This window comes from Gadus chalcogrammus, chromosome 9, assembly GCF_026213295.1.
Source record: "Gadus chalcogrammus isolate NIFS_2021 chromosome 9, NIFS_Gcha_1.0, whole genome shotgun sequence".
NCBI lineage: Eukaryota > Metazoa > Chordata > Actinopteri > Gadiformes > Gadidae > Gadus > Gadus chalcogrammus.
In genome coordinates, this window is record NC_079420.1 from 18,574,427 (window position 1) to 18,602,111 (window position 27,685).

Here is a 27,685-nt window from a genome sequence, read left to right on the forward strand (position 1 = left end):
CAGAAATCCAGTTTTGGCCGAACTATTAAGTCTATTTTTATCTATGTAACAACATTTTGCCTGCATAAGGTGTAGCTTTCCTGAACCCAGTTCCCCTTTCATGTTTACAGCGATGGTGCACTGATGTGCTGCAGGAATACTTGCTACAAATAAAGCTGTTGGATATTATTTTATTTGAACTAGAAGTCTTGAGCATCAGATTTGGCTGCTAGTGACCTTAGAATCCACACCCTTGGGAAGTTGGAAATAAAAAGGTATGGATTAAAGATAAAAAAAATATAGGCATACTAAAGCCTGCTATATCATTCTGACATACCAGCTCCTTGCAGTCAACTAGTCAACATTGCTTCGCTGATCATAGATTTGTTTGGAGTGCAGTGGCGTGTGTATACTTTTGCATTACCTAGGGTCGACGAGCTGACAGACATGACCCTGGCCTGCATCACCATGTGACCCTCCCACATCCACCTAACTGTTTTCAAATGTCTCCGATTATAGGTTAAGTGTGAAGAATGAAAGTAAGACCAATCACAACGATAAGGTATTGGAAGGTACTTTACACAATTTGTCAACGACTTGTTTGTTATACACACATCTACAAGCCCACTGAGTTCAAGGGCATCATGTGAAACCCTGTATTGGCGTTAGGCCTAGTTCTGGTCAGGTCCTTTTGTACAGCCCTTTGTCAAGTGGTATCGGTGCGAACAGTGCTAAACAATTAAAAAATGGTGACATCCCCAAAGTTAAGGCCACCTTGATCCATCCGTTCCTTACCACACTAGACCTATGGAAGTCTTTCAGAGATGAAAGACTGACTAGAAGAGTCAACGGGCATGTAGGGGTTGGCTCTGTGTTTTACTGGTTGGTTTAGGCATGTTAGAATGTTGGCACGCTAGAATCTGATTATTCTTTTGTGATGGAGTAGATGCTGTTCTTGAACACACTACTAGCAACACTCCCATTTCATATGTACTTCCAATACATACAAAGCAGCTGTTTACTGCTGCTTGAGGTTGACTACGGTCAATGCTTTCCAGCGCTTTCGTTGGGTGCAATGCGTTTTCATTGTGTGCTTTAAGAGATTAGCCTCTGGCAGCGTCCTTTGTACAGGTTACCATAAACTAACAGTGTTGACTGCTTTGTGGGACTTTTCTTGTTAAACTAGTTTGTTCCCCTGCAAGGATTTTCTTTCAGTTTTGTAGACGGTTTGTTCCAATGATTGACTGACAACACATGCTTGTGTTTTCAGAATAAAGATTGGCATCCCTTATCTTCATTGGCAAATTCAGCTGCTTCAGTGTGACCAAATTCTGACTAATTACTAAATTGTTATGTTAATAATTTGCATATTTTATGTAAAAACAGCAAAAAAGAACAAGTAAAGTTGACCAAGTTGAATTGTAACTGCTTGTATATTGATCATGTTCTAAAGTGTATTGTGTTTTTTCCTCAGGGGCAGTTCAATTCAGACTCAGGTTGTACCTCCCCCAAAGTTCATTGGTGAGTATTTCAGTTTGTTTAATTTGTTTATTCAATCAATGATTAATGTTCTTCCAGTAAAGAATAAAGTGCTGCCATTATGAGGCTTTATTTTCCCCACATTTGTTCTTCCATTTTATAGTCATGAAAGAAAAAAAGAAAAAATTAAAGAGCAGGTGTGTGAATGCTAAAACTTTGCTAAACGGCAGTGGAGTTTGTGTGAGACTCTGTTGGACTCCCGGACGTACCTGCAGTGTCCTGCCCTGCGTGTGTCCTTGGCTTGTCTTTGGCCGGGATCCCTGGGGAGTCCTTGGCTCTTGGCCAGGAGGAGCAGAGTCGGAGGGAATGACAATGGAAAACCGTGAGGTGGAGGGGCTGTGGGGATGGAGGGGTGAAAGGGGACAGTGGGCAGTGACCCCTATCTCCCATCTCCCCTCTTGTCTTTCTGAGCGCAGAACCATCAACCACCGCAGCATTGGTGCAGATTTTTGTTGGTGAGGTGAATTGGCAGATCTTTCTGTACGCATATGGTTTGTGGTGTTGCGTAACACACCTCAAGAACACGGTAACATTACCAAAGTCAAAATGAATACTGGAAGTAATTGCCACACTATCTAAATTCCATTTTGACGTGACATGTATTCATGTTCAAAGTCCTTCTTCTAATGGCTCTGTGGCAGATGGATATGAGAAGTGTTTACAGAACATGTCTCGCCATCAGATGCCCTTGGGAACTGAAGTTCCACTTCAAATGGTACAACTCATAAATAACAATTGACTTTGTTCTAACATTTCCAGGTTTCTACGTGGCTGATGGATACACCCCATACCATGTGACTCACACCAGGACTAGAAATGACTCCCCTTCAACCATCACAGGTTAGTAGGCTAGTTTGAACATATTGTCTGCTATACACATACGTAAACGCATACATAGAAAAACAGATTTGTGTGATCATTTTATTTATTTCTTCCATCAGTAAAAACATCCAAATCTCATCTCTTGCAAAAAGAAGTCCTTCACATATTCAACTCCCACCATAATCAGATTTAATTTAAAAAATCCTCATTGTCCAGTAAAAAGTTTGTTCAAAAATGCAGAAAAAACGATCTCCTCTTCTCCCTTCATTTTCCAATTCATACAAAAGTTGTGTGCCATTTCTTTCTGACATGTAACTGTCAGAGTTGAAGAAAATCCAAGGGTAATGATAGTGGATGCTTTTCTCCCCCTCATTTAAGTGTCATTTTTGTCAGACAGAAATTGCACATCACTACATGGGTGATACTGCATCAAGTATCCAAATCTGCAATGTGTGAAAACCTTGTTTCTCCGACTTGACTGGAATATGCCCTTAATGAGCCATTAAAACATCCAAAAATGGTAAGATTTTTTTTCAGAAACAAAGAGCACATTCATTCCTTAGTTTCATTGGTTGGTTGTCATTGCCATGTTATTCATTTTTAAGACTCATCAAGATTGTGGATCAGCCCATTTGCAGTAGAATGGCAGAAAAAGGCTAAATAATATGTTTGGTTTGAACTGAATATCCTTGCCCTGTTAGCATGGGTTTGAACAAGCTGAACTAGAATACACATGAGCCAACAGATGTTTAGTTATTTTATAGTATACAACTGACTGCTACATAGGGCTGAGCGATAATTCCATTATCTTTCAGTAGCATGTGCTTAATCATAATTCATTATAATGTGTAGTGTTGTAGTCTCTTGATTTTGTCATAAGACTTCCATCTAGCAACAAAACAAGGTTTGATAGCGCTTTGAGTGCGAGAAAAGCGCTATATAAATTGAATTTATTATTATTATAATATATAAAATTGAATTGCACTTATATAGTGTCAGTACTCATGTGTAACATGAGTAACATGTGCCGTGCTCATTGTACATACCGTTATACCTGCAATTAATGGCTGTCCACAGTATAACGCTGTTTGGATGCAAAACTGCGTAACATTGTACTTGTAATTACAATACATTTCATCCAAAAATGTATGAATATTGATCTGATATACCTGAAATTACAACATATTTTCAATGGTAACTTTTGTAATGCAAATTAAAAACAATTGCACATATCTTTTGAATATTTTGTTAAGTCTTAAAAGTCCTAGTGTTAATACCGCCCAGCCGTAGATCTAGAGCACTTCATAAGGCATGGCTGAAAGACAACAGGGGGAAAAGTTGGCTGTGTCAGATGCCAAAAATTCACTTAGTAAAGTGGCCCCAAATGATAAGATAATACATCTGTAAGAACCAATATATCTGTAAGTAACTGCACACTGAAACAGCTTTAAGTACTTCATCCGAATAGGAGGGAATCCTTTTCAGACCAGGATTCACAAGAACGATGCCACTTGCATCAGTGAGATCCTGCAGTGCTTTAAAACCATATGCTATAACAAGATGCGCGGGAAGGGAGTTTATGTAACTGTAGCGAGATACTGGACTTTTTAACTATTCATGACATAGCTACAGAAATATCTGCCTGTCCATCCCTTAGTTTGGAAAAACAATGGGAATGAAGAGTAAGACGTGCAAAGCATGCTATGTACTTGAGACTGTTAAATTCTGTTTGATCGCTACTGGTTGGCAACATTGTGGCAGAAACCAACATAGTACAACAAGATAAGATACATCAAGATATATCATCTTGAATCATTTACCGTGTTCAAGAGCCTTAGCTTTTGGTTTCAAATGAGGAATGATTGTGTACTCTTATCACAAATGCTAAACGCAAACTTCTGAAGACATCCAGCAAAGAAACTATGAGAATTAAATAACAGAAATTACCCCATCAGTGGTTGTGCAACCAACCATGAGTTGGTTTGTCAGTTGGGTTCATCTTGTTGCAGTTCCTCTGTTGATTTTTAAAAGACTACGAGTTCTAACAAACTATCCCATCGTTCAGGAAGCCTTGCATGCCGGAGAACATCTCCTCTCCTTCTAGTTTGAGCTTTTGGAGACCGGCTTGTCCGCGATTGGTCCCTCCACGTGGAGTCCGTATTTTCTGAGGTGATGATTTGCTGTGAGCCATCTTCTTTTTTACACGCTTGTAGATGGTGCAGCAGCCCCGGGCGGGATGGCGGGGAGGTAATGGCGTTGCCAGCCAGCGGTGTAGGCCCCTATGGTGGGTCCTCTCCTTGAGAATGGACAGCACAGCAACACCTAGAGGTGTGAAGTGTGGGGGAGGAACAGTAGAGGAGTTCAACAGACCATAATGTTAGAGATATATGATGAACGACAGAAATGGGATATACATTATGTGCCAAAGTGTAAGTGAACCCCCTGCTTCAGCTCGAATACAAACACTGAGACTGTCAAAAGTGTGTTTTGGGTAAGGGCTCTAGCAAGGAGAGTTAGCGTGTAATCCCCCTGTGGTTTCGAACTTGGACAACTTTTTAGTACCGTCCTTGTGCAGGAGCTTTATAATGCGCAAGGTTGGATATGAAACACCGCACACACCAAGTGTCGGAGAAGCTCACCCATCTCTCGAAATGAACGGCTGCCTAGACAGAGCTCCACACGTACACACACGCATCTACAGACCACCGCCGGTGCTCGGAGTAGAGTAGGGCGTTCACAAACTGGTGACTAGAGACTCATTCTTTCTCTAAACTCATATTTTCCCTCAATCACAGTCTTATTTTAGTAGCATTGACCAATTGGCATAGATTAGTGTGTTGACAATCATAAAATAAATGACCACATCAACGTAAACAAAATTGTTTTGGTTTCACTTGCGCTTTAATGTTTCTTGTGTTTTCACACATGCACCAAAAGTCGGACAATCTCCGGGTAATACCCGGCCCGGCTCCCATTGTAGAGTCTCGGAGAGCCGGAGGATTCACAACGAGCGAGTGGGCGTGTTGCTGAAGAGCTGATGTATTTTGTGTTTCCATCTTATTTTTGCTTTCCACTCTTTTGCTTTCCATTGCGGATATGTTTAATTAAATGCGGTATCGATATTAAAGAGGGTGATCACAAGGAATCCGCATTACGGAGTTGGTAGCCTCACCCGCCATCTTATATAGTTTTGATTTTGCGAAGCGCCCCCTCCTACTCGCTCTACCCAGGCGCCACCCCTTGCTTTAAGTATCCAGAGTATCTCCAGTATGTGTGAACACGTCTGATGTGTGTCGCATGTGTGAAAGGGCGACTCCGGATCATGTCCAGGCCTGATTCTCCAGAGGTGATCTGGAGTGCATGTGTGAAAGGCATGTTGTTTTTGTTGTGACTAAATGAAAGGGGTAAAAAAAAAATGTTTGTGTGTGTGCACTTCAACACATGGAATATAACGCCCCACGATGGCAGCAAATGGAGAACTGTCATTTACACATCCGCTCTAGTTTTTTCGTCTTTTGGGGAAAGAAAAACAACAACATTTTCTGCTCTTGTAGATTCCGCGCACACACACACTCACACACACCAGGACCCATCGGCACCAATGTGTGGAGCTTCTAGAATGCAAATGAGGATACAGCTCAAGTAACCTAAATGTGTTGGGAAAAAAAAACACTCTCGAAGCTAATGGGCAAACAATGAAAAACCAACTACAACTACTTGGTTTAATAGATGGGAGAAATTACGTAAGTTGAATACAGGACATTCATTGAAGCAATTTGAGGTCTGCTGTATGAATAAGTGAAGGATGTCTTCCTGCTAGTAAATATCTAGTAATGTTATCAGCCAACATTTTGGATGGCTAATAATTGACAATAGAGTTCACCGGCGTCTAACCCTGGGCAGTACTGGCTGGAAAATGTTTGGCTAGGACGGAGTGACAGGCGGTTCAGGGTTTAACCATGGGTGGTGTGCAGCCAGGTAAATGTTACTCCCATCTTGGCCAATATTGTTTGTACAGTTGCTAGGCGACAGTGGCGCTGCTGAGGAACCGTCTGCTTGTGTGTCTCCCCTCACCTGTCCTGCTGTCTACCCTCTTCTCTCTAGGTTTGCTCCCGGTTGTCCTCGACAGTCTCCCCCTCTCTACTCCATTACCCTGTTACCCATCTGTTACACCCCCGCCTCCCTCTCTTTCTGTTTTCATCCTCTTAATTGTCAAACAACTCTCCTCTTTACCATCTTCCCTTTTGAATTCATCGTCCGTCACCACACCCACTTTCCCTTCCGCCATGTGTGTTGCGGTGCTGGATCAATATTTCCCCCGTGCCCCTACGGTGATATCGGGTGTCCGACTAGTCTAAGGAGGGCTGCTGGCTTGCTGGTAACATGTAGGGGTTGTGTCGGCTCCAGCAACACAAGCAGATGGGCTAGTGTGGCGGCACTGGCAGGGATCTCAACCTGCTCCCAGACTCCCGGCTGCTCCCTCCCAGCACTACCTCTCCTTATGCTCCCGCCCCCCCCCCCCCCTCCCTCTCAGCCCTTCTTTCACCTAACTGCAGTGCTCCATTTACAGATCCCCTCTTCCCCTCCCTTACTTATCAGCTTTTCCACAGCCCCTAACCCTCTTCAATAGCCCAGCTCTACAACTCTGGATCCGCACGCACAAGCCAGAAAATGAACGCGCGCATGCATGCGGCATTGAGGCACACACAAATACCCCCAGCCTTTGATCATCCAGACACATCTAATCTGGTGCCCTGCTGAAAACGGGCGGCAAAGATGATTGTGTCATTTAGAAACTCAAATCTGAAGCAAAGCTGGCAAACTAGCACTTTATATACACACACACACACACACACACACACACACACACACACACACACACACACACACACACACACACACACACACACACACACACACACACACACACACACACACACACACACACACACACACAGCCCCGCTCGGGGGGCTAAGTGGCTGTCAGATATTGACATAAGCTCGTATGTCTCTAAGAACATTATAAAATGGGTTCAGTTGTGTCAAACATTGCGCTGCCGAGCTAGAAAAGCCGCCTTGGGAGATGAAGCCGTGAAGGTTATGTTGTGAAAGACGGGGAAGAGGAAACTCCAGATTCCCGCTGTATGTGTGTTGCTGTGAAGATCAAAGAGAATTTCAAAAGAAGATCATGTTCACACATTTTACTTTGTGTGAGTTGGAAGACACAAAGTGTTTGAAATTAGCAATGAGCTTCTTATCCCTAGGGGGTTTTTAGTTTGAATGTGGAGAATATATCGATTTTTTATTTATATATTTTGAAGTCACCTTAAGAGATTGGTGAGGCCACCTGCTTGTATTATGGTTTTGCTTTGTATTGCATGGCAATACAACGATAAAGTATTTGATCAATAAAGGGTTTTATTAATTACCCACTCAACCCCTAGATTCTAATTTGCTCCAAATTCTATATTTGTTTCTCTTTGGTGCCACCAAATGAAGCAGAATATTAGATCATCTAGCTGCAGGATCCACAGCACACTCATCCCTCCTAAGCCCTTTCCCATACAGAAACAGGATCTGAATTAACTTTTCACTCTTTGGTGTCCTAAAAGGATCGCCTTCCACCACCGTAGAACTCCTTTGAGCATCATAACACGGCTTTATACAGCGGCATCAAGCCCATTCTCCATGGCTCGCAGTCTTAGGCCGGTGATCAGATTTGGTGGACCCTCCACTGTCTGATGCAGAGATGCCACCTGTCTGACCCCGCCTCACACTAGCTACTTTGATTAATGGCATGTGCTGCTTAAAGATTCCAACGACGATGCCAGGATTCAGCTTTCTTATCGAGTTATTTGTGAAACATAGCTTGTAGTGCTGATTATAATCACTCTTCTATTTTTTGTCCCAATCACAATTATGTTAATTTGAGTTTTAGGTTATTGGAAAGAGAATAAATAGAAGTGTGTTTGTCTTGTTATTGGAGCGGCAGCCTGACTGCAGCCCAAGCAGGACGTTAGCATTATCTAACTGCCGTTGGCTCTATTGGCACTATTAGTCCTGGGAATATTAGCAGGATCACATGATGGGTCAGACGGGTCTGTGCAGAGGTTGCAGTACTGGACTAGTGTGTGGGGCACTGGAATGCAGCTGGCTTTGGAAGTTTTGCGTGTGCTTAGCACTGGAATACAGCTGGCTTTGAGGGTTTTGTGTGTCATTGGCACAGAGTCCAGCTGCTTTGGTAGTGTAGTGTGAGGATGGCCCAGGATTCCATTTAGTCCAGTCGGTAGATTAGCTACCGCCCAAGCTGTTGATTCTGTGCTCCCTCTGGGCTAAGACTAGCTGGGTGTGAATGTGCTAAGCTTAGTATAGGTACAACCTTTCTCTGAGAGAGATAGAATATTTATATTCTTTTTAAAGCAATTGTTTGAGGTTTATATATATATATATATATATATATATATATATATATATATATATGTGTGTGTGTGTACAAGAGTGACTAACTAAGGTTCCAAATACAATATTTATGAGGTTCATGTATACATGTATTTCGGTTTCATTATCAATTACTATCCACCCTTTTTTTTAACTCCATTTTGTCTCCTATTACATTGTTGCAGCAAACGCTATTGGGGGATTTTGTAAACATGCACTGCAAGCTTTTCATTCCTCATACACATCATGCATAAAAGATGACTGTCTAGCATCCACCAACGGACTGAGCTCAGCAGCTGGCTTGTGTTCTGATTGTTTGGGAAAATGGCTGACTCTACCTATAGTGTGATATTTAATATGTGTTGTGGAGAGTGTGATGGAAGTGGTGAGCCTCAATCATCGTGTGTGTGTGTGCGCCCCTGTGTGTGCGCTTTCTAGGGTTGCCTTTGCACATCTTCCCTCCACATGCTCGCCGAACATTTTGCAAGCAACTGCAATAATCCAACCACATCCGGGTGCTATGAAAACTAAAAGCATGTTTTTGAATAAGTGACTTTTTGTGTGCACACATAAATAATATGAAAGCCTGAATGTGTTTCAATAGCTCTTCATTTTGGCATTAGATTCTGTTTTGATGATGAATAAAATATGACTGCCATAAAAATGTGGTCCTATATAGGTCCCGTCCTGTTATGAGCCGTTGTTTGAGTGAATTAGTGTTCATATCGGGCCTAATGGGGTAATGCTAGTTGTTAAAATAGCACTTTGTGCTTTTAACTCAGTAAGGATTCATTTTATGTAACAAAACAGGCAATTACACTCCAGCATGATTTGCTTGTGCTGTCTAGCAAGAGTCTCATACCTGTTGGCTATTAAATTAACTTCCTGTAGCCTGATGGTTTCCATCCAGACACACATCCTTTCTCCAGTGCAAAAGCAACATTGTTAACCATCAGGCAGAACATTAACCGTGGATCAATACTCATTAGGCCTTATACTCATGCTCTGCTCCAGATCAATTCAATGAATAAATACAACTGGTAATATGTACGGTTCTACTGACAATCCTTTTCTTTTGAGAACTATTTTTGCTTACTTTGAATGTGAAGGTGAACTTGGCTGCGGCCTGAGGAATAATATTTCAGAAAGACTTTAAAGTTCAAAAGCATCCGGCCTGACATATTTTCTGCCACCTTGGTCCTTACTTCAAAGGGAAGCACACACGCACATCTGCTTAGCACCGCTGGCTTAGCAAGGTGCCGCCAGAGCCCTTCCTATTCAACAGCCAGTGAGACATCTTCTTGAAATATTAAAAAGGGAGAGGCAGGGTAATGGTCATGGTTGCCGTGTCCAAGTTTAACTTATTTCAGTAAGGAAGAGATAAAAGCTCCTCTTGCAGGGATTGCAAATGAGAAACCGTATGCATTCACATCTTTTTTTCTCGTGAGTTTGCATATTTTATTCAGAATTCAGACCTCTTCAGGGAATTGAAAAAGGTGCCGTGTAAAAAAAAAAAACCGATCCCATGAATTAAACATCTAATTAGACTAGACCTAAGGTACGGATGCCTTTCTGGTCGAAGATCCTTCAACACATCCCTGTTGCCGTCCGTTCCCTGGTTGTTCAGAACACGCAGTGACAACGTACTTCACTTGTGTGGAGGACTGCTCTATTTATCCCCCTGCAGGGAATAGGACATTTACACACTGGGCCTGGGACGCAAGAAGGACGGCTTGAGATCTTCCTCTTCCTCTGTCGGACTGGGACAGATGTGAACGGCTCGGTGTGTGATAACAATTCATATGAACCACCAAATACATCTTTGTACAGAATGTGCTGAATCAAGCTGTTCAGGGGATCCCTATACATCGTCTTTCTACCATGGAACCTGAACGCACAAGCCTTCATTCCATCTTGTTAGAGTCTGGAGAGCATCCAGCTGTTTGGACAGTGTTGACGTGCCAGGGACGCATCACTATAAATACACGTCCAACCCTCAGCCAGGACTCAGACCTATGGGGATGCAAACACACACTCGGAAAGTGGACCGAAATAAGTCTGTGTGTGGAAGTGGGCCAATCGAGGAGCGAGAGAACTCACACGCCAGTGTGAGTGACAGTAGAGATGGTGCCAGTAAAATTAGGTGCAAGCGACAGGAGTAGGAAGAAGTAGAAAATTAATAGAAACCGATTTATGATGAACAGGGCAGAGTCTAAACTGTCTCTCAGCACTGTTTCATCATGATCAAATGTTGATCATTAATTATTATGGTTTCTTTACTCATGAAAATCATGCATTGCTCACTAGTAATTCAATTCCTAGTGACTTTATTGACCCAACAGGAGGCTTTAGGAGGCCATTGAACCAAAATACATTTACATTTTTATTAGCGGTCTGAAAGTGGGATTGGAAAACTCCCAAGGGCCTTGGGACACCATACGAATCCAATCCCCCAATAGCATCAAATAATATTATACTACTGTAGTAGAGGCCCATTAATAGTTGGTGCTCCCACATGCATCTTCCCTACACCTCAGCTGTGGAGAAGAGCAGTTAAAGAACCATGAACAGGTTCTGGACCGCCTTGGGCTAAAATGAGGCTGGTCTAGGATAGGATGTGCACTTGGCTTCGCTGTTCAACCTGTACGAATATTCTTGACTAATTTGGCACTATATTCCTCCTCCAGCTCCATCAGACCTCCTCTATTCCAGTGTTTTTTTATTGAATGGTTAAGTAATTCTTAGCAGATAGCTAGTGGTTCTTCACCCTTTTTACTTGCCATGCATAAAACAAATGCAGCAATTATTAGCTACTGTATTGTCCAGTTTCCCCACATCTCCCGCCTTGCTTTGTCTCAGAAAGCACTCAACACCGAGCAGTGGCAGATGATTGTGAATGATCGTTTTATGTGTGCCTTAAATTGTTCGTACGTCTGCTCCAGCTGCCTCTGTCTCCCTCCCTGTACAACCATTAACATTTCTCGAGCATTACTTAAGTAGCATACTGCTATAATTATATCGAAGCGCTGTTAAACTGCAGCTTTTATCACTGCAGGTTCCCCTCTCTTCGTCTCATTCCCAGAAACCCCTCGACCAACTCCCTGTTTCTCTGTCTTCACCTACCCTTACATGCTTCCATCTGATCAATAGGTGAGTGGCTTTATTGCTACTCAGGCCTCTGGACAAGTGTGTTGCTAATGATACAACTGGGTGTTCACTCACAGGCCTTTCCTTTGGCCCAAACAGGTAGCCTCCGCCCGCATGCATACACGCCCAAACACACAGTGTGTGCTACTGGGTCGTAGCACACACTGGAGTGATTGAAAACAAAATGAGTGATTGAAAACAAAATGAGGCAAGCTTGTCATTGGATCTCCAAGTCTGTCATCATGACATTCATTAATCCATCTTCACAATCGCCCTAGAAGGACTCCCATCGGCTCAAAGGCGGAGGCTCAGAGAGTCATCTAACCATTCCCTTCCACAGTTGAGCCATTCCACAGCCAGCTAACAGTCAATATATCCATCCCCATTCATTCATCAAACAAGGCAGCAAGGCTCCGGTTGTCTGATTATCCCCCCCACCATTCTTGACCAGCGCTTAATCAATTTAGAGTGATCCGCCCTCCAATAAATCGGCCCTATGCATTTGTCCACCCAGTCAGTAACACTCATTTAGCGATCGTGTCAGTGTATCACCTCCCCAGCCCAGGTACCTACCGGTGTCAGCTCTTCCATGTCCCGCCTTCCCCACTGGAAGAGGTGGGTCAGGGGTAGCAGTTAGGCGGGCAGGTGCTTCCAGGTGCTGACGAAGGCGGTGGGGATGAGGGAGTAAGGCACGGTGGTGATGGAGCTCCAGCTGTCCCCCGTGGGGTCGTAGCAGTCCAGGGTCTTGCAGCGCTGCGTGCCGAAGTAGCCGCCCACCACGTACAGCTTGTTGCCCGACGCCACGGCGTGGCAGCTCATGCGCTTGGAGGTCATGTCCCCCACGCGCGACCACTGGTTGGTGTCACAGTCGAAGCGGTAGGCCGAGGCGGCGGTGAACTCCGTGTCGCCGCCCATGATGAAGATCTGGCTGCCCAGCACGGCCGCCGCTGTGTAGCGCCACGGCTGCGGGCATTCCGCCGCGATGCTCCAGCGGTTGCCGACGGGGTCGTAGCACTGGACCTGCGGGCGGGTTGGGAAGGGGTGATTATGACCGAGACACAGTTCGCCCTTTGGCTTCGCTCCCTTCGTATTAGGCGATTTAGTTGAGATAAAGAATATAAGTTACAATATTAGGAATGAGGTTAGCTTTAGAGTGCTTATGGTTAGGGTCAGTACTAACATCCCACAGAGGGGGCAGTGTTGAGGTGCTCATCAGGTAAGTAGCAACAGCTGAGGCGGCAGGTGAGTCTCAGGAAGTGAGACTGGGTAGAGGGTGAAGGCTGCAGCCTTGCTAGAACACTTCCTTGCTAGTCGCGTCCTATGGAGATGAGGAATTCTCAAAAATAAAGGACGTGAGAAGGGCGCGAATTTCCGAGTGTTCTCCATATTGGAAAAGTGCTTGTCATCGTTAAAAGGACTCCCATCGTTGAGCTACTTCTTTCACTTTGGGTTATAGCTAGTATTTGGAGGTGGCTCTCTGCAGGTGAGACTCCGAGTTTGTTGGATTAAAACAGAGGACGCACGGTTTTGTTGTAGACAATAACTGGACGACGGGAATCAAAGCGGGGGTTGGTCACCTGGAGACAAGATGCGGTCGCGTCGTGTCACAGAAAGAGCTGTTCTCCTACGGTGGCTGTGGACCTGTGGTGAGTACCTCGCACCTAACCCCATAGATGGGTAACATTGCACTCACCCGGGGAAAGTTTAGCGACATACAAGTTCAATGCACCACGTGGGGACTGACAATAGATTACAGGCCGTCTACCCAGATAAATAACGAGTGCGGTGCAGTGGGGAGGAACAATTTCAAGCCTTGTTGGAGATAACTGCGATTGAGGCGACGTTTAGCTTTTGCAAAATTATCTTTTTGAGTGTTTTAAGAGGACGAGGCTCACCTTAGAGGCCTTGTCTCGGTGGATAGTGGTGCCTCCAAACACAAACAGTTTGAGCTTGGCGCTGACCACAGCTGCGTTGCTGACTCCGTCCCTGAGGGGAGCCATCATGGTCCACTTGTTGGTGAGGGGATCGTACCGCTCCACCTGCAGACATTGGTGTACCAGCCTTTTTTAAATTCTTTGCTATTGTCCATTATTTTAATAGCATTCACGTATCACAATTTCACACCCACACTAGAATATCAGCAACACCAAGAGGGAAAACATCAGCAACACCAAGTTTCTACTTCAGTGTATGATGCTAGGTATAACGTATTCTTAGGCCCAATCCCTACCCCTTACCCCTTCCCCCTCCCCCTTGTTTTGAAGGGGTAAGGGGAAGGGGGAAGGGGTTAGGGGTAGAAATGGGATTGGGCCTTAATACCTGCTTTAGGGAGACGGAGGGCGAGGCAGGGAACACCCCCGCTATAGCCGTGTGTCCTCCTACAACATATAAACTGTTTTCCAGCTCTGCAGAGCCATGGCCGAACCTGTACAGTCAAGAGATGCAAACAGGCCCTGTTAAACAGGAGCATAAACAGAAACCGATGCAGCTACCCGTGCACACAGACGTTCCTACACACACACAAGCATTTCGTATGCAAAATTTGACTCGTTTAACAATGTTTTTTTGCTGAAATTTCTGAAGGCATTCAGCAAACTATAGGGTATTTAAAACGTGTAGACGTTCTATTGTATAGTGTCAGACATGAAAATCAAGCAAAATAATAAGTAATGAAGTGAGAGCATACAGTAAGAGCAGAATTGTGTCACCTGGCTATGAGCATGGGCGCCCCCTTGGACCACTCCTCGTGGACGGTGTCGTAGATCCACACGTCTTTGGACACGCCGTTCTCAGAGCCCCGCCCCCCCGTGACGTACACCTTGCAGCCGATGGCGCAGGCGCTGAACTCCTTCCTGGGGCTGGGCAGGTCGGCCTTGGGGATGATCTCCTTTGCTTTGTGGTCCACCTGAAAGCGTTCCCTCAGGTTAGCATACCTGTCCAAAACCTGCATTGCATCTGATTTACGGTGGCTGTGGCTATTCATTGTGTTTGTGTATGTACAGAATCCTTTGCTATGTTTCAGACTAGCTCTAGGCTGTGCAGTTCGGACATGTAATCATGCACATGAATGTAACTTGTAACATGTAACTTAAGACCCCTAGAAGAGGATACAATCGGCACAGTTGTGGAATTTTATGCAATATTTTTCCGACCTGCTCAAATAATATATAAACAATAACGTGAACATTCCCAGGAGGCTTCTTTTCAGTGTGCCTCCGTGTTTAAAGTGCCAGAGACGCTCTTCTCGGGTGACGGCGTGTTTGCCGCCTGACCTTGTCGGCTAAATGACTTGGGCGTATCTGCCTCGTTAGGTTGGAATTGAGGAGAAAATTCACAGCAGGGGAACAGAAGGAACGAGAGCAAGACGGTGTCTTCAAGGTTAAAAGCCAGCTTTGAATATATAACTATGCAAATAAACCCTATTCATTGGTCTCCACGCCAACCCCTCCCATGTTTTTCCTCTTGACGGTGTTTTCATTTAGCAGACAGTTTTATCTCAAGGGACTTAGGCAGTGCTGAGGCATCCTGTTCAAGGATGACTAGGGTTTATTGAGGATACTGGGGATCAAACCCAGTGCCTTTCATCTCTCTGTGCGTGCGTGCGTGCGTGTACCTGGTATATCTTGTCACACATGAAGGTCTGGCCCCCCAATATGAGCAGCGTGTGTCCCGCCTTGCGTGGTCTGGCACACGGGCTGGTCACCATGCCATCGTTCTGCAGGATCCTCTTCTTGCACTGCATTGCCTCCTCCACTATCAACCTGCCCCCCCAGAGGATATGAGTGTGAGCGAGAGACAGAGAGACGGGTTAATTAATTATCACACTTTCTGTTCTTTGGCGAGTATACCCGCAACTGAGACAGCAAATCTGAATAGACAATCAGTCTGTGTATATCTGCATGGAAGGAGGACAGCATAATGTATGTGTTCTCAAGAACTTGTTTTGATCCATCTGGCTGTCTACCCTTAATTAAATTAATGCCAATCCATAGAACACATGCCTGTCAGCTGACCTACCTCTGTATAAAACAGCCACTCCCTGATTTACATGTCCCACCTCCTCTCTCTTCAAGGCTGCTTCAATAACTCAAAATTACCATTAAAGACTATTTGTCACAATGACACCCACACCACATCATGTTGATGCTTTTATACATGATGAGGTGTCCAAAGTTTTGCCTGGCGGCCTGCTGTCACTTAGCGATATGTCGTTTCCAGACGTGTGAGCCGTGCCGATTTTTCAGAAAAATTGTCTGGCAATTTGTTTGATCACACATCTTTTCATTAAACTGACCCATTAATCATCACCTAGTGATAATGCACTCATTCAATACCAATCACTAACAATATAAAACATTGACTGAGGAAGAGGTAAGAGTTTATACAAGAGGTGCGCACGCACACGCACACACACGTCACCTGCTCCTCTTGTCCGCCATGACCAGCTCCTCACAGGCCACGGCCTCCAGCAGGCACTCAGAGGGCAGCAGGGCCAGCCGGACGCCCCTTAGCAGCTCAGGCAGGTGGTGCCGTCGGCCCTCCAGGTCAAAGCGCACCCACCGCAACGCTGAGTTAAACACCACCTGTGTGCACCACAGGGACACGATCAAAAAGATCCAGTGTGATTACCAAAGGCAAAACCTGACACGTCTCATTGAGGTGGTGATTCTGACCCTCTTATGATCTCTTCTGAATTACTTCTTGAATTGTTTAACAAAATAGGTTTTGTTCAAGCCTTGCACAAAGTCCAATCTGGGTCTCTTAGTCCCACTCTCAGCCGTCTCAAGGAGATAAAGACTTGGACACACCACTAAAGACAAGTAACCAGACAACAGGTTACCGTCCAATCCCATACCTAGAATCCACATTGACACATTAAACATCCACATCGCGCGCTTCCTGTTTAATTCAACAAACCGCTAGGCACAACCAGCTCATTCAAAACCAAAAAAACCTGCTTGGGAGTAGTTATCATCTCAAAATTCTTATCTTCCCACTGTGGTCTCCCTCCTAAATTTCCCAGCATCTTTAATCTAGTTCATTACAAACAACACACAACGAAAAGGCTTTGCTTTCCTTTTGCAACACTGGCTCATAAACCCAGTGTCGGCTACAAAATCCCCCTGATCATTCATGGACATGTTCTCCTCTATTTTGAGACATTAATCACCCATCAAGCCCCAGTCATCTGCAACACCTGATCCAATGAACGTCTGCTCGCCCCCTGCTGAAGCGCTCTGCACAGTAGGTGGTCTGCTCAGTTGCAGAGCCACTGTGGAGAAATATCCCAGACATGCCTGACTCTAAGTTTCTTTAGCGCTTTGTTATTGAATGCCTCCAAGTCGTTGACAGGGTAGCATTGTCGCTGAATTAATGAGCAATTTCAAGCTAGCTGATTACTTTGGAGAAAACCAGATGGTTTAATTACAGCAAAAACAGACTACCCAGAGATAACAGTATATTTCAAGAAGGAAAGGAAGTGATAGGTTTGAATAAGACAGAAGCAGAAAGAAAAGGAAAAAATAAAGGTTACTTGGTGACCTCTTCGTCTTCAATCTCGAGTTCATCGCTTAGGATCAGCTCCAGTAGTTTTTCTTTAGACAGGCTGTAGAATTCCTCGGATTCCAGGACCTGAAAGGAAAATGTACTTGTCAAAGATATAGCTTGTTAATGCTATGCTGCAGCTATGCCTTCAACCCATTAGGCTCATGATATAGTATTTGTAGGATCTATGTACCGTATTGCCAGTGCAACAATCGTAGGGCTGAACATGAGCATGAACATGAGCCGCACTAAACTGAGCAACAATGTCTTATAATTGTAAAGCTTTATGTACTAAATACTTAAACTGGCAAATTGTATAACACTCTTCATGTGCCTCTGCTTGTGTGGATTAATATATAAAGAACTATGCAACAGATGCAATACATTTAAAACAATTTAATTTTGTTGGCAGGCAGGAAAAAGCAAAGCTAAGCAGCAGCATCAATCCAATCACCCTTATTAATATAAAGTTGGAACGGTCGATGGGGATTTGGAAACGGAACAGTAAATTCTCCCTCATAATATTTCATTCCCTGATTAGTTCGTTCTGCAGCTTTTTCGATTGGCACCAACAATAGCGTATTCTCTACATTAGAAAAAACAAGCAAAAATCCCCAGAGCCAATCCAGCCACGTCTCAAAACAAGGAGCGTTTTCAAAGAACAGGGCAAGGCTATTACATTTCGAGATTTGACAGACGGGAAGTCGCTTTGAGGCCCTGCCAGCGTGACGTGTCTCCATTACCGTTTCGTAGTGCACCAGACACATCCGCCACGACAGCTCGTACAGCCTCTTGCACTGGTGTGCGTCCGACAGCAGCATCATGCCCAGGCAGTTGGACGAGTGCAGGTTCTTCTCCAGGAACTCTGCGGCTGCGTCGCGGATGTCGTGGAACTGCAGCATGTCCCCGGCCTCCAGCAGGGACTCTGCGTTCTCCTCGTTGATGATGATCCTCGAGGAATACGCAAAGTCCAGCAGAAGCTCCAGCACCTGAGCCGGGAGAGGGAGGGGTGGGCGGGGGGGACGACGACAGTTGGATGAGCCCTCCCATTTAGCAGCAGTAGTCCAAAATATCCAAAGCGCAAAGGGGGACAGGGGTGTGAGCTCTCAGCAGATGTTGATTACACTTTGCAAGTTTCGTGCAAAGTAGTTCACACACCGCTTCACAGGATCACAACAGACAGTGGTGGTGGTGTTGATGTTGATCATAGTACCTCTGGATGTATGCTGTTCCGGAAGTTGACGTCACTGTCCAGACTCTCTCGCAATCCACCACTGAACATGGCCTCAAAGTAGCGGCTGCAAGCGGCCAGGACGGCCCTACGTAGAAACCAACCAGGAGAGTTCATTACGAGGAGTGCTGCATTGCTTATGATAAAATTGTCATAGGTCAGCATTGGCTGGACACTGCGTCAGTGTCCAAACCATGACATACTACTACAGTTAAATGCGAATTTTTGAATAATCAAATCCCTTGGCAGCATGTCAATGCACCACTTTCCCGTTTTGATGCCCTTTTGGCCAGCCTTGAACAATACACAGACATTGTGATGGACATCGTAGGAAGATAAAAGCATCACTGGATCTGCACCAGCCTGGAATAACTAGGAGTCGCCTCGCCTCACCTGTGGCAGGGAAACGAGCGGTCCCCAGCCCACAGCGTCACGTCTGTGAACATGCACTGTTTCCTCAGCGTGTTGAGGTGGGTCAGCACGCTGTCTGGGTGCGACGGCTTGTGGAACAGCGAGATGTTCATGGAGCCCGTGCTGGAGCGGGACTTCCTGTTCTCGTGCACGTTCACCGACATGGCGGCCTCGCTAGGCACCTCCAGGGAATCGCTTGGAACAATCTCTCCCACTAAACACGGTGAACGAGAAACACAAATCCAAACCAGAAAATATTACATAAAAAGAAAAAAGGACAGGGATCAGGTTGGGCCGAAAGTAGGACAACTATTTCAGGATTCCAGATGATTCCTCAAGCTTCAAAATAAAATATCACAAAATGACTTATCATGCATTTAAACAAGGAAGAGGTAATTAGTAGCAGGTAAAGTAGTAAGTACTGCAGTACACAGAATGTACTCCCTTCTACTCACTTGGGCTAAAGTCTCTCACTGGAAGACTTCCTGGTGAGAAAAGTAAAATGACATTTTTTTAAAAAAAGTATAATTCAAACATTAGACATGAAGACAAACAGTTAACACTGCAAATGTAAGTTTAAAATGTTCAGTGAGTCACTTTAGCCCAAATATTGTGTAACCTGGCCCCCAGGGCTAATATCAGATTAGAAAGACGATCAAAGAGATTACATTTGTTCAAACCAATAAACAGATCCAAATACATGTTTATTTTCTGATAGACTGCACAGTAACATTAGATTCATTTTTAGTTTTATCCTACAGAAATAAAGAACCGAATTAAATGGCAATGCGTCCTTAACTTTATCCTACATTAACTACCAAAAACAAAATAATGCCTCAAAATAGTTCAACATTGGTTGTAAAAGTGCTTGATAACATCCAGGCCAGTAAATAGTCAACGCGTCTTAAATTAAACATAAACATAGAAAATCAAAACTATACATTATACATAATTCAATGTTTTGCTTTCTTTTGAAAGTAATTATGTCGGAAAGATACAATAGATGGCGGCATGATTCAGGAAAAACATGTTCTCTACTGTTCCACTTACTGGGACACAACTGTGCTGCCATGAAACAAACACTTTTCATCACAACGCCACAGGGCAGAGGGGGAATCAAAGGCTTTGTTCAAACTGCAAGCCTTAGTGCCCCATTCAGATTTATTGCTCAGATCCCATCATTAATCTTTTTTTTTTTTCTTTTAATGTGGCCAGTATCAGATTTCAGGGACAGAAGTAAACAGAGAGGACACAGAAGTGAACGTTTACCTTTTCATTTCTAAGTTGATAAGCCAAAGAATTTGTGAGTGGATGATTACAATGGCTTATTGTGGCGCAATGGCTGTAACTTCTTTACGGAAAACCGAGCAACTCACACTTTGTATCAAATGTCGATCTAGAGTGACATAAAAGTTGCATGATTTCTGATATGACTGTTCAGACTGAAATGTATTGCAAAAATCGGACCCATGTATGATTAAGGACCACATATGAAGGTGGCCCCAATCAGAATTGAAAAGATCAGATTCCTTGTGATTTGTGCCGTTAACATTTATGACTAAAATGAGGATCCGAGTCACATATGAGCGACAACAAAATCAGATTTTGGCCACTTTTGCATGCAGCGTGAACATGGCCAAATAGGAAGGCCAAGACACTAACACCTCTGTCCTTCTATTTCTGTCTTGTGCTTCTTCTGAGCTTTCTCATCTCTTTCTCTCCCTCAGTCTCTCTTACCCTTTCTCATTGTCATATCTCCGTTGCCGTTATCTCCTGCTGTTTTTTTCTTATTTTCTACATTGTAGCTAGGTCAACATCCTTTGAACAGTATGGCATTGCGTTCATTCCCGCAGTGCTCCTCTAGCCTCTCCTGTGCATGTATATCTCTCGCTCTCCGGGGTTTGGGAATGCTGCTGCCGGGACACAAGATCAACTCTACAAAAACCATGAATTATTAAAAAGGCAGAATGTTGGAAAACAGCAGCAGGCCTGAAGCAGCGCTGGAGTCCCACATGTGTTGATGTTGCCGACAGCCACATCAAGAACCCCCCGCCCCATACCGAAATATCGCAGCTTGAAGATACCAGATACCTAAATATTGGGACAAAACATAAAAGAGGTTGCTGTATTTAAGGCGAGACACGGCAGGTGAATAGGATTTGACATGAATGCATAATTAGGATATTTTCTTTATGCTTGATGAAAGATTACATTTCCAGGGAGTGAACTCGCTCAAAATCTCAAATTTTAACCGGGCCCCAAAAAAATCGATGTTTTTTCCTGCCGTGTCTCGCCTTAATGTGTATTGCCTCTGATGTATTATCTGGACCAGTTGCGGTCTGGCATCAGAGCTCTTCAAATTCCTTTAAGTCATTTTGTTCAGTGGAGAGGCATACTTGTAATTTTTCGGAGGGGTGGGTGTGGTATGGTTCACATTGTCCTAGGGCAACACAGCACACTGTTTTGATTCCTGGGGTATTCAACTGATTGCTGTGGCCAACAGGAATATCCTTATCATAGCCTTGCATCCCGCAGGCCATTATAGAGCTCTTTGTCCTATTCATTAGGACACATCATTTGATTAGGCGAGTTGTGTGGGACAGCAGAGTGGTCACTCAACACACATTGCACAGCAAGGAGCAGACCAATGAGACACAAACACTCACTTAGCTTTTAAATTGTTTTGTCTTGAGCATTGAGGCTTGTTCCTCATCCTTTTCACAAACTGAACATATAGCTGGAGATTAGGATTTAGTTACATTTCCGATTAAATGGGATACATTATTGACGCAATAGGATGATAGGGATGTTTTGTCATATACATTTTCCCAAAGAGTAAGAAATAAAGAGTTTGGTATTCAATATATTGTGTGTCTTAAAGAGTGTTATACGAAATTGAGTCACATGGAGTTTCTGTGTTTTTGTACACATTTTGTTCCCTGTATACTGCAGCCTGATGATGACAGATGCTTTAGCATGAGCCAAAGTCAGATTTGTTCCCATATCTTTGGTGTATCCATTTCCAGATTGCTGGAGTTCCAGACTGGTTGTTATAATGAGTCAAGTTAATAATTGTTAAACACAATAAGCTTAATAAATCAACGGTGTGTATACAAAAATCCAATATCAGCAAATCTGAACTGTAAAGTCACGTGAACCCATAGCCCAAAAAATATGAATCCAAGCCTTACGAATTCGGTTGAAGTAACAAAGCGAGTAAAGACATGCTCTTCCAGCCGTAGACGTGAATGAAACCCATATACAAATATATACAATCCATGATGACATTGCAGTACATAATAAAGGTTTGGAAGCCCCTGACACGGGCCTATTGTTATTGTTGTTATGCCCCTGAAAAGAGGAAGACTTCTTTGGCTGTGAGACAGCTGGACATAAACAAACCATGCTACAAAGAGATTAAGGAAGAAAAAAAACACAACAAAAGAGCAGCTTCAGCAAATGCTACTGTTTGTTTGTCTGCCAGCCTTTGCTATTGTGTCTGTGCTGGTAGTGTGTGTTCATTTGCTGACATGCTGCTTTTTCAGGCCAGGTGACGGCTGTGTGTGTGTGTGTGTGTGTGTGTGTGTGTGTGTGTGTGTGTGTGTGTGTGTGTGTGTGTGTGTGTGTGTGTGTGTGTGTGTGTGTGTGTGTGTCGGAGACGTTTGTATGCTTGTGATGTTTCAGAATTGGCAAAAAAACAACTGTTGTGAAAATAATACTGTATATGACTCACATGCTAGCAACCATGCAGGGTGATTGACATGCACCGACAGTTAAGATAAGTATTTGCCTTTACAAATAGACATGTCAACTTTATTGGGACACAAGGGACTGATCATCCTTTAGTTGAAAATACCATGTAAAAACAATAAGCCATTCGGACTCAGAAAGATTTCAAACACACAGGGCCAGCGATGAAGCCATATTGTGAACACTACACTAATCACCATGTCCGATGTCAATGAGCATTTAAACAGCCACAGGTCCGACAGCTTTACCCATACCAAAGCTGTCCGATCAACTGTCTCCCGCCTATCTGCCATGGAGATAGGATCGGATAAACCTCAATCAAAGACTGATTCAAAGTGAGATTCTGCTTCCCATCTTTCACAATGGTCTGCGCCGCGGCCATACGTTTTAAACGACTGGATGTATTCACCTCATGTTTCTTCCTCCAATTATTCAGATCCAGGCTTGCCCAGAAACTTAAAGCTGAAAAGAGCTAGATTGTTGCATCCAACAACAGATATTTAAGTATTGAAAGCACCTATGTAAAAGGCACTCGCTGCAGACATCTCACCTTATCCTAACAGAGTTCTCAATCACTTCCTGAAGGAGAGAACACTGGCTTATGGATCGGTGTGCATGTAAACGCACAGACTGAAGATGTCAAGGGGAAGCGGCGGGGTTGGAGGTGTGGGTGGGTTGTCAATCAGAGGAGCAAGCAAGGCAGGTCCAGGGGGGTCGGACAGCAGGTGTCAAGGTAAACAACAGTTTGATGAGGTGTGGCGAGATACGAGGGGTCGCCGTGGATCACAATGCGGGGTTGGGGATGGAGGGTCAGGCCCTAGATGATTCAGACATCTGAATGAACCAACATCCACAAGGATGATGGGGAGAGGGTGGGGGGAAATGCATAAAAAAAAAAGAATGTGGGTCGGGTGTGGGGTTTAGACATAAGGTAGGGTTTAGGCATAGGGACGGGGTATTGGTTCATACCTAGGGGTGAGACATAAGGTAAGGTGTGGGTTTATATACAAGGGTGGGTTGTGGGTTTAGACCTAGGGGTGGGGTGTGGGTGAGGGCTTCATTCCGGGCTTCAGGCAGACTTACGGTGACAAAGACTGCTGACCCAGGCACAGGCACTGACAGTCAGGAGGTGGGGGGAGTTCTGCATCCCCGCACAGCTACAGGGGGCTAATAGACAACACAAGATATTCAGGGCAATATACATTGTCAACAAATAGTGGTACACAAGCAAGTAAGGGAAAGAAGAAAATAGAAAGCCTCCGCACATTCAATATCTGCACTGCGATACAAGAGATGCTCGGAGAGGGCTGGGATAGGTTATACCCTGGATGTTCCACATAGTCAAAGCCAAATGTATTCCAAGCCAAAGTGCTGGTACCACCAGTGCTGCCAAGTTGGTCTCATCACACAGGCCATATTGATTCTAAAAGGGGATATGCATTTTGAATCCATGACAGTTTATATAATAAAGATGGAAAAATAGTATACACTTTGAAAGGGTCACTACTCCTTTACTTTATCTTAAAACTATCACACACACACACAGGTCTCTATAAAATGTCTGTGTGTATTTCCGCCAAAGAGAAGCTGAAAGGCTCACTGCCTTGCAATGAGGCTTCTAGTCAGTTAGCCTAGGTTGTTTATCCGCTGCTAGCATAGCTGCACCACTGGACTGGTTGCCTGGTGCCCCCTGAAAGTGCCCTAAGATTGAGTAGGAGAGCAAGTGAGCATGCTCACACCAGAGTTCTTCTTGTATATTGTCAGGGAGGTGTGTGTGTGTGTGTGTGTGTGTGTGTGTGTGTGTGTGTGTGTGTGTGTGTGTGTGTGTGTGTGTGTGTGTGTGTGTGTGTGTGTGTGTGTGTGTGTGTGTGTGTGTGTGTGTGTGTGTGTGTACATTAATACAGTAGAGGGTCCCCTTTTCTGAAGTAGGCTATGTTGTCAGCAGCTTTGTACCGTGTGAGTAGTATACCAAGGTCACATTTAAAGTTGTGAGCTGTGTGTCAGCATTGTACTTTTATCTCAAATTGTGAGCGGTGTAGAGGAGCCAGCATACTCCAAAATGATGAATCAACAACCAAAATAATTTCCATGAAATCCATCAAACATGAATTGTATGAGGTACAATTATACAAAAAACAACCCGAAAGTGTTGCAACCAACAGTTAATCAAAGGCAGACCCAGAGAGACCGCCCCTTTCATCACGATTAAAGGGGACTAACTGTCAGTCTGCCATGTCAATCACTGGTTGGCCAGGTCACTACAGGCTGAACCACTGTGTGTGAAAATTCCCCGTGTTCTCGTCCAAGCATATGACTGTCAAATTTGTCAAGGGCAGAAGTTGATTCATGAGGTGTTGGATTTCTCGTATTTTTTTTTTTAAATAACTGGCAAGGATACATCTGCATGATGAGCCCTTACATGATGATGATCATGTAAGGATTATATAAATGATCAGCCCTTACAGGTTGTAAAGCTGGGGATCCCCAGCTTTACAACCTGTAAGGGCTGATCATTCCTGCGCTTTGGCTATTGATTTGTTGGTTAAGAGCATTCATCTGATCAATGATTCTTCGGAGCATTGGAACCATCCGTAAAACGTAAATAGAGAAAAATAAATCGCACATTTAAGGAATGCACCTTGGTAAGAAGTACCATTGGTTGTATTCAGGCATGCTTACTGTTGGCATGCATCAAGTTGCCTATATATTTCGTTTTGTAAAGGAGAATTAAAATGTAATCCATCTCAGAGACTCGTGGCTGAATTTACCCTACAGGGTATCAAAGTGTATATGGAAGCCAGCCAAATGCTTTCAACCGTTGGGCAATAGTTTGTCTGCTTCTGTTCAGACAGTAAACATAACTCATTGCTGTACGTTGGGCATACACTTAGTTGGGTAACTTAATGTACTGTTAGATGTATTTAGAGAATGACTTCTCTTTTTGTGTGTGAGCAGGTATAGGTTTCTGTTGGTTTTGATCACAATCTGTAGAACACTTAAAGTAGAGGACAACTTAACTTACGTTATGCATGCCAAACAATATAATCGCGGTAGAATAGACACTAAACAGCAAGTGCAAAATACTTCTGATTGTGGCTCATTAACCCGTTCCCATATCGTTACCCATTTAAGACGGGGAGTTGTGTCAAAACACTAGACTCTGGTTAGCATTCCCTAGCACGCAAGCTAAAGACAAGTTCCGATTGTTTCGCATACCATCAACAATAACATCCCAACGCTCGCGACGTCCGTGGAAATTATGGTAAAAGTAACCTAGGTCCATTGCAGGTAGTAGGAGGCGAAGATGAAATTCCACAAATACAGAGCAACTTTAGTTGAGAGCCAGAGTCATTGTAATGCTCAACTTTAATGACAATGAGCACTGAGTCGAGTCTATCTGAAACCTAAATAAGAGCAGAAAACACCTAATAACAAGGGGGGAGTTGTAGATATCAAGGTAGATTTATAAAGTTGTGTGACGTTAATGGATAATGCCTACATTGTTTAATGTGTGAAAATGCATTAAGATGTGGTTAACGTCAACTGTTAACGGTGAACTCTTGACAACAGTTAATCTTTAGTCCTAAAATGAAATACACTGCACATTTATCTGTGTATAAAGGACCTAAGTAATGAAGATATACTCACATTAATTACGTTTTTCGTAAAATTAAATCCAATTAATGTAAGACATCTGGCTATCAGTTAAAAAAGGTATCCCAGATAACTAAAAGAACGTCTATCTGCCAGTGCCCGTCGGACTGGTTTTGGGAGAACTCTGGAAATTGCTCAACAAGGACCAACCAGTGGATTTCGGTTTAGCTCTGAGTGACGGCTCTCTGGCCAGTACTAAATGTCGATTTCAGACTAATCTAGTCACAAGCCAATAGAATATGGTTTTCTAAAAATAAGGTGGGCTTTTGCTGATTCATGTCGTGTGACGGACGTTTGGTTGACCAATCACTTGGACCTATTTTATGCAAATAAAATTATTAACATATTGCTTTTTATAGTAGGCGTAATTTTAACAGATCTTTAAACCAATTGAGTACACAGGAAATTAGTGTTTATTGCGGTAGCAAAACAATACCACGTTGACTCAGGAAAGTAACGTAGTAAGATCTGACAAATCGTTTAAACATGGCAAATAATTTCTACAGCGTAATAGCTAACGATAACACAACAAATCTCTCCTTGAAAACGGCTGTCATTACGAACGATCAATGGTGTCCACTGGATAGAATCTTCAATTTTTTTAAAAAACACGCTAAAAGGGGCGATTAATGAGACCCGATTGATTTATAAATGTAAATCTGGTTAAATGTTTTGAAAAAATGTAAGTCACTGTAAATCTATTATGGCTAATATATACTATCCAATATCGCCCCCTTGTGTGCAGTCTCCCCCATCCCCCAAACACACAAAAATGAAAACACATGGATAAACATAAGCTTGCAGTGTGTTTATTGATGATGACACAGACAATGCACATTGATGTCAACCCATATGGTGTATGGACGTCTTTCGTGCATATGTGAAACATAGCTCGTCAACATATGTCAAGTCGTCTATAGTTGAGTAAACAAATCCAGCCGATGAGTTGATGGACATGTCCTGCAACGACGACGGCCGCTGCTGCTACATCAGGAACATCGGAGACGACTGCAACTGGATCATTTTTGCGCCGCCCAATATTCCGCCACCTACTCCGACCAGACCGTCACCCGCTATCCCAAATGTGTGGCCATCCCTCTGACTTCGTCCATGTTGATGCTCTCTGCGGTAATTTAAATCTCCTCTCTCGAAAAGCCAGAGGCAGTTCCT

General features: G+C 43.8%; 1 protein-coding gene across 4 annotated transcripts; it reads right to left on the reverse strand.

Moving 5' to 3' along the window:
- Positions 1–1,766: 1,766 nt before the first annotated feature.
- Positions 1,767–26,650, reverse strand: LOC130388663 (kelch-like protein 25). 4 transcript variants are annotated; one of them, XM_056598107.1, is made up of 14 exons: positions 26,510–26,650; positions 23,945–24,028; positions 19,567–19,596; positions 19,094–19,325; positions 18,683–18,788; positions 18,213–18,458; positions 17,467–17,556; positions 16,345–16,508; positions 15,539–15,686; positions 14,634–14,830; positions 14,245–14,350; positions 13,821–13,964; positions 12,499–12,945; positions 1,767–4,662 (listed from the first exon to the last, which is right to left on the reverse strand). In XM_056598107.1, exons 2-13 carry the CDS (start codon positions 24,006–24,008, stop codon positions 12,559–12,561), a joined length of 1,914 nt encoding a protein of 637 aa, XP_056454082.1. In that variant the 5' UTR covers positions 24,009–24,028; positions 26,510–26,650; the 3' UTR covers positions 1,767–4,662; positions 12,499–12,558. The 4 variants fall into 4 exon arrangements, with proteins under 4 accessions (XP_056454082.1, XP_056454085.1, XP_056454084.1 ...); XM_056598110.1 differs by lacking the exon at positions 23,945–24,028 and having other exon boundaries at positions 19,567–19,592; XM_056598109.1 differs by lacking the exon at positions 23,945–24,028.
- Positions 26,651–27,685: the final 1,035 nt, after the last annotated feature.

Excerpts from the sequence above, each read along its gene's own strand:
- LOC130388663 (XM_056598107.1), bottom strand. The coding sequence starts at position 24,008 with ATGCAGAACTCCCCCCACCTCCTGACTGTCAGTGCCTGTGCCTGGGTC. Across the intron at positions 18,789-19,093 it reads CGCTCGTTTCCCTGCCACAG|GGCCGTCCTGGCCGCTTGCA; the intron begins GTGAGGCGAGGC and ends GTTTCTACGTAG. Across the intron at positions 18,459-18,682 it reads GGAACAGCATACATCCAGAG|GTGCTGGAGCTTCTGCTGGA; the intron begins GTACTATGATCA and ends CTCCCGGCTCAG.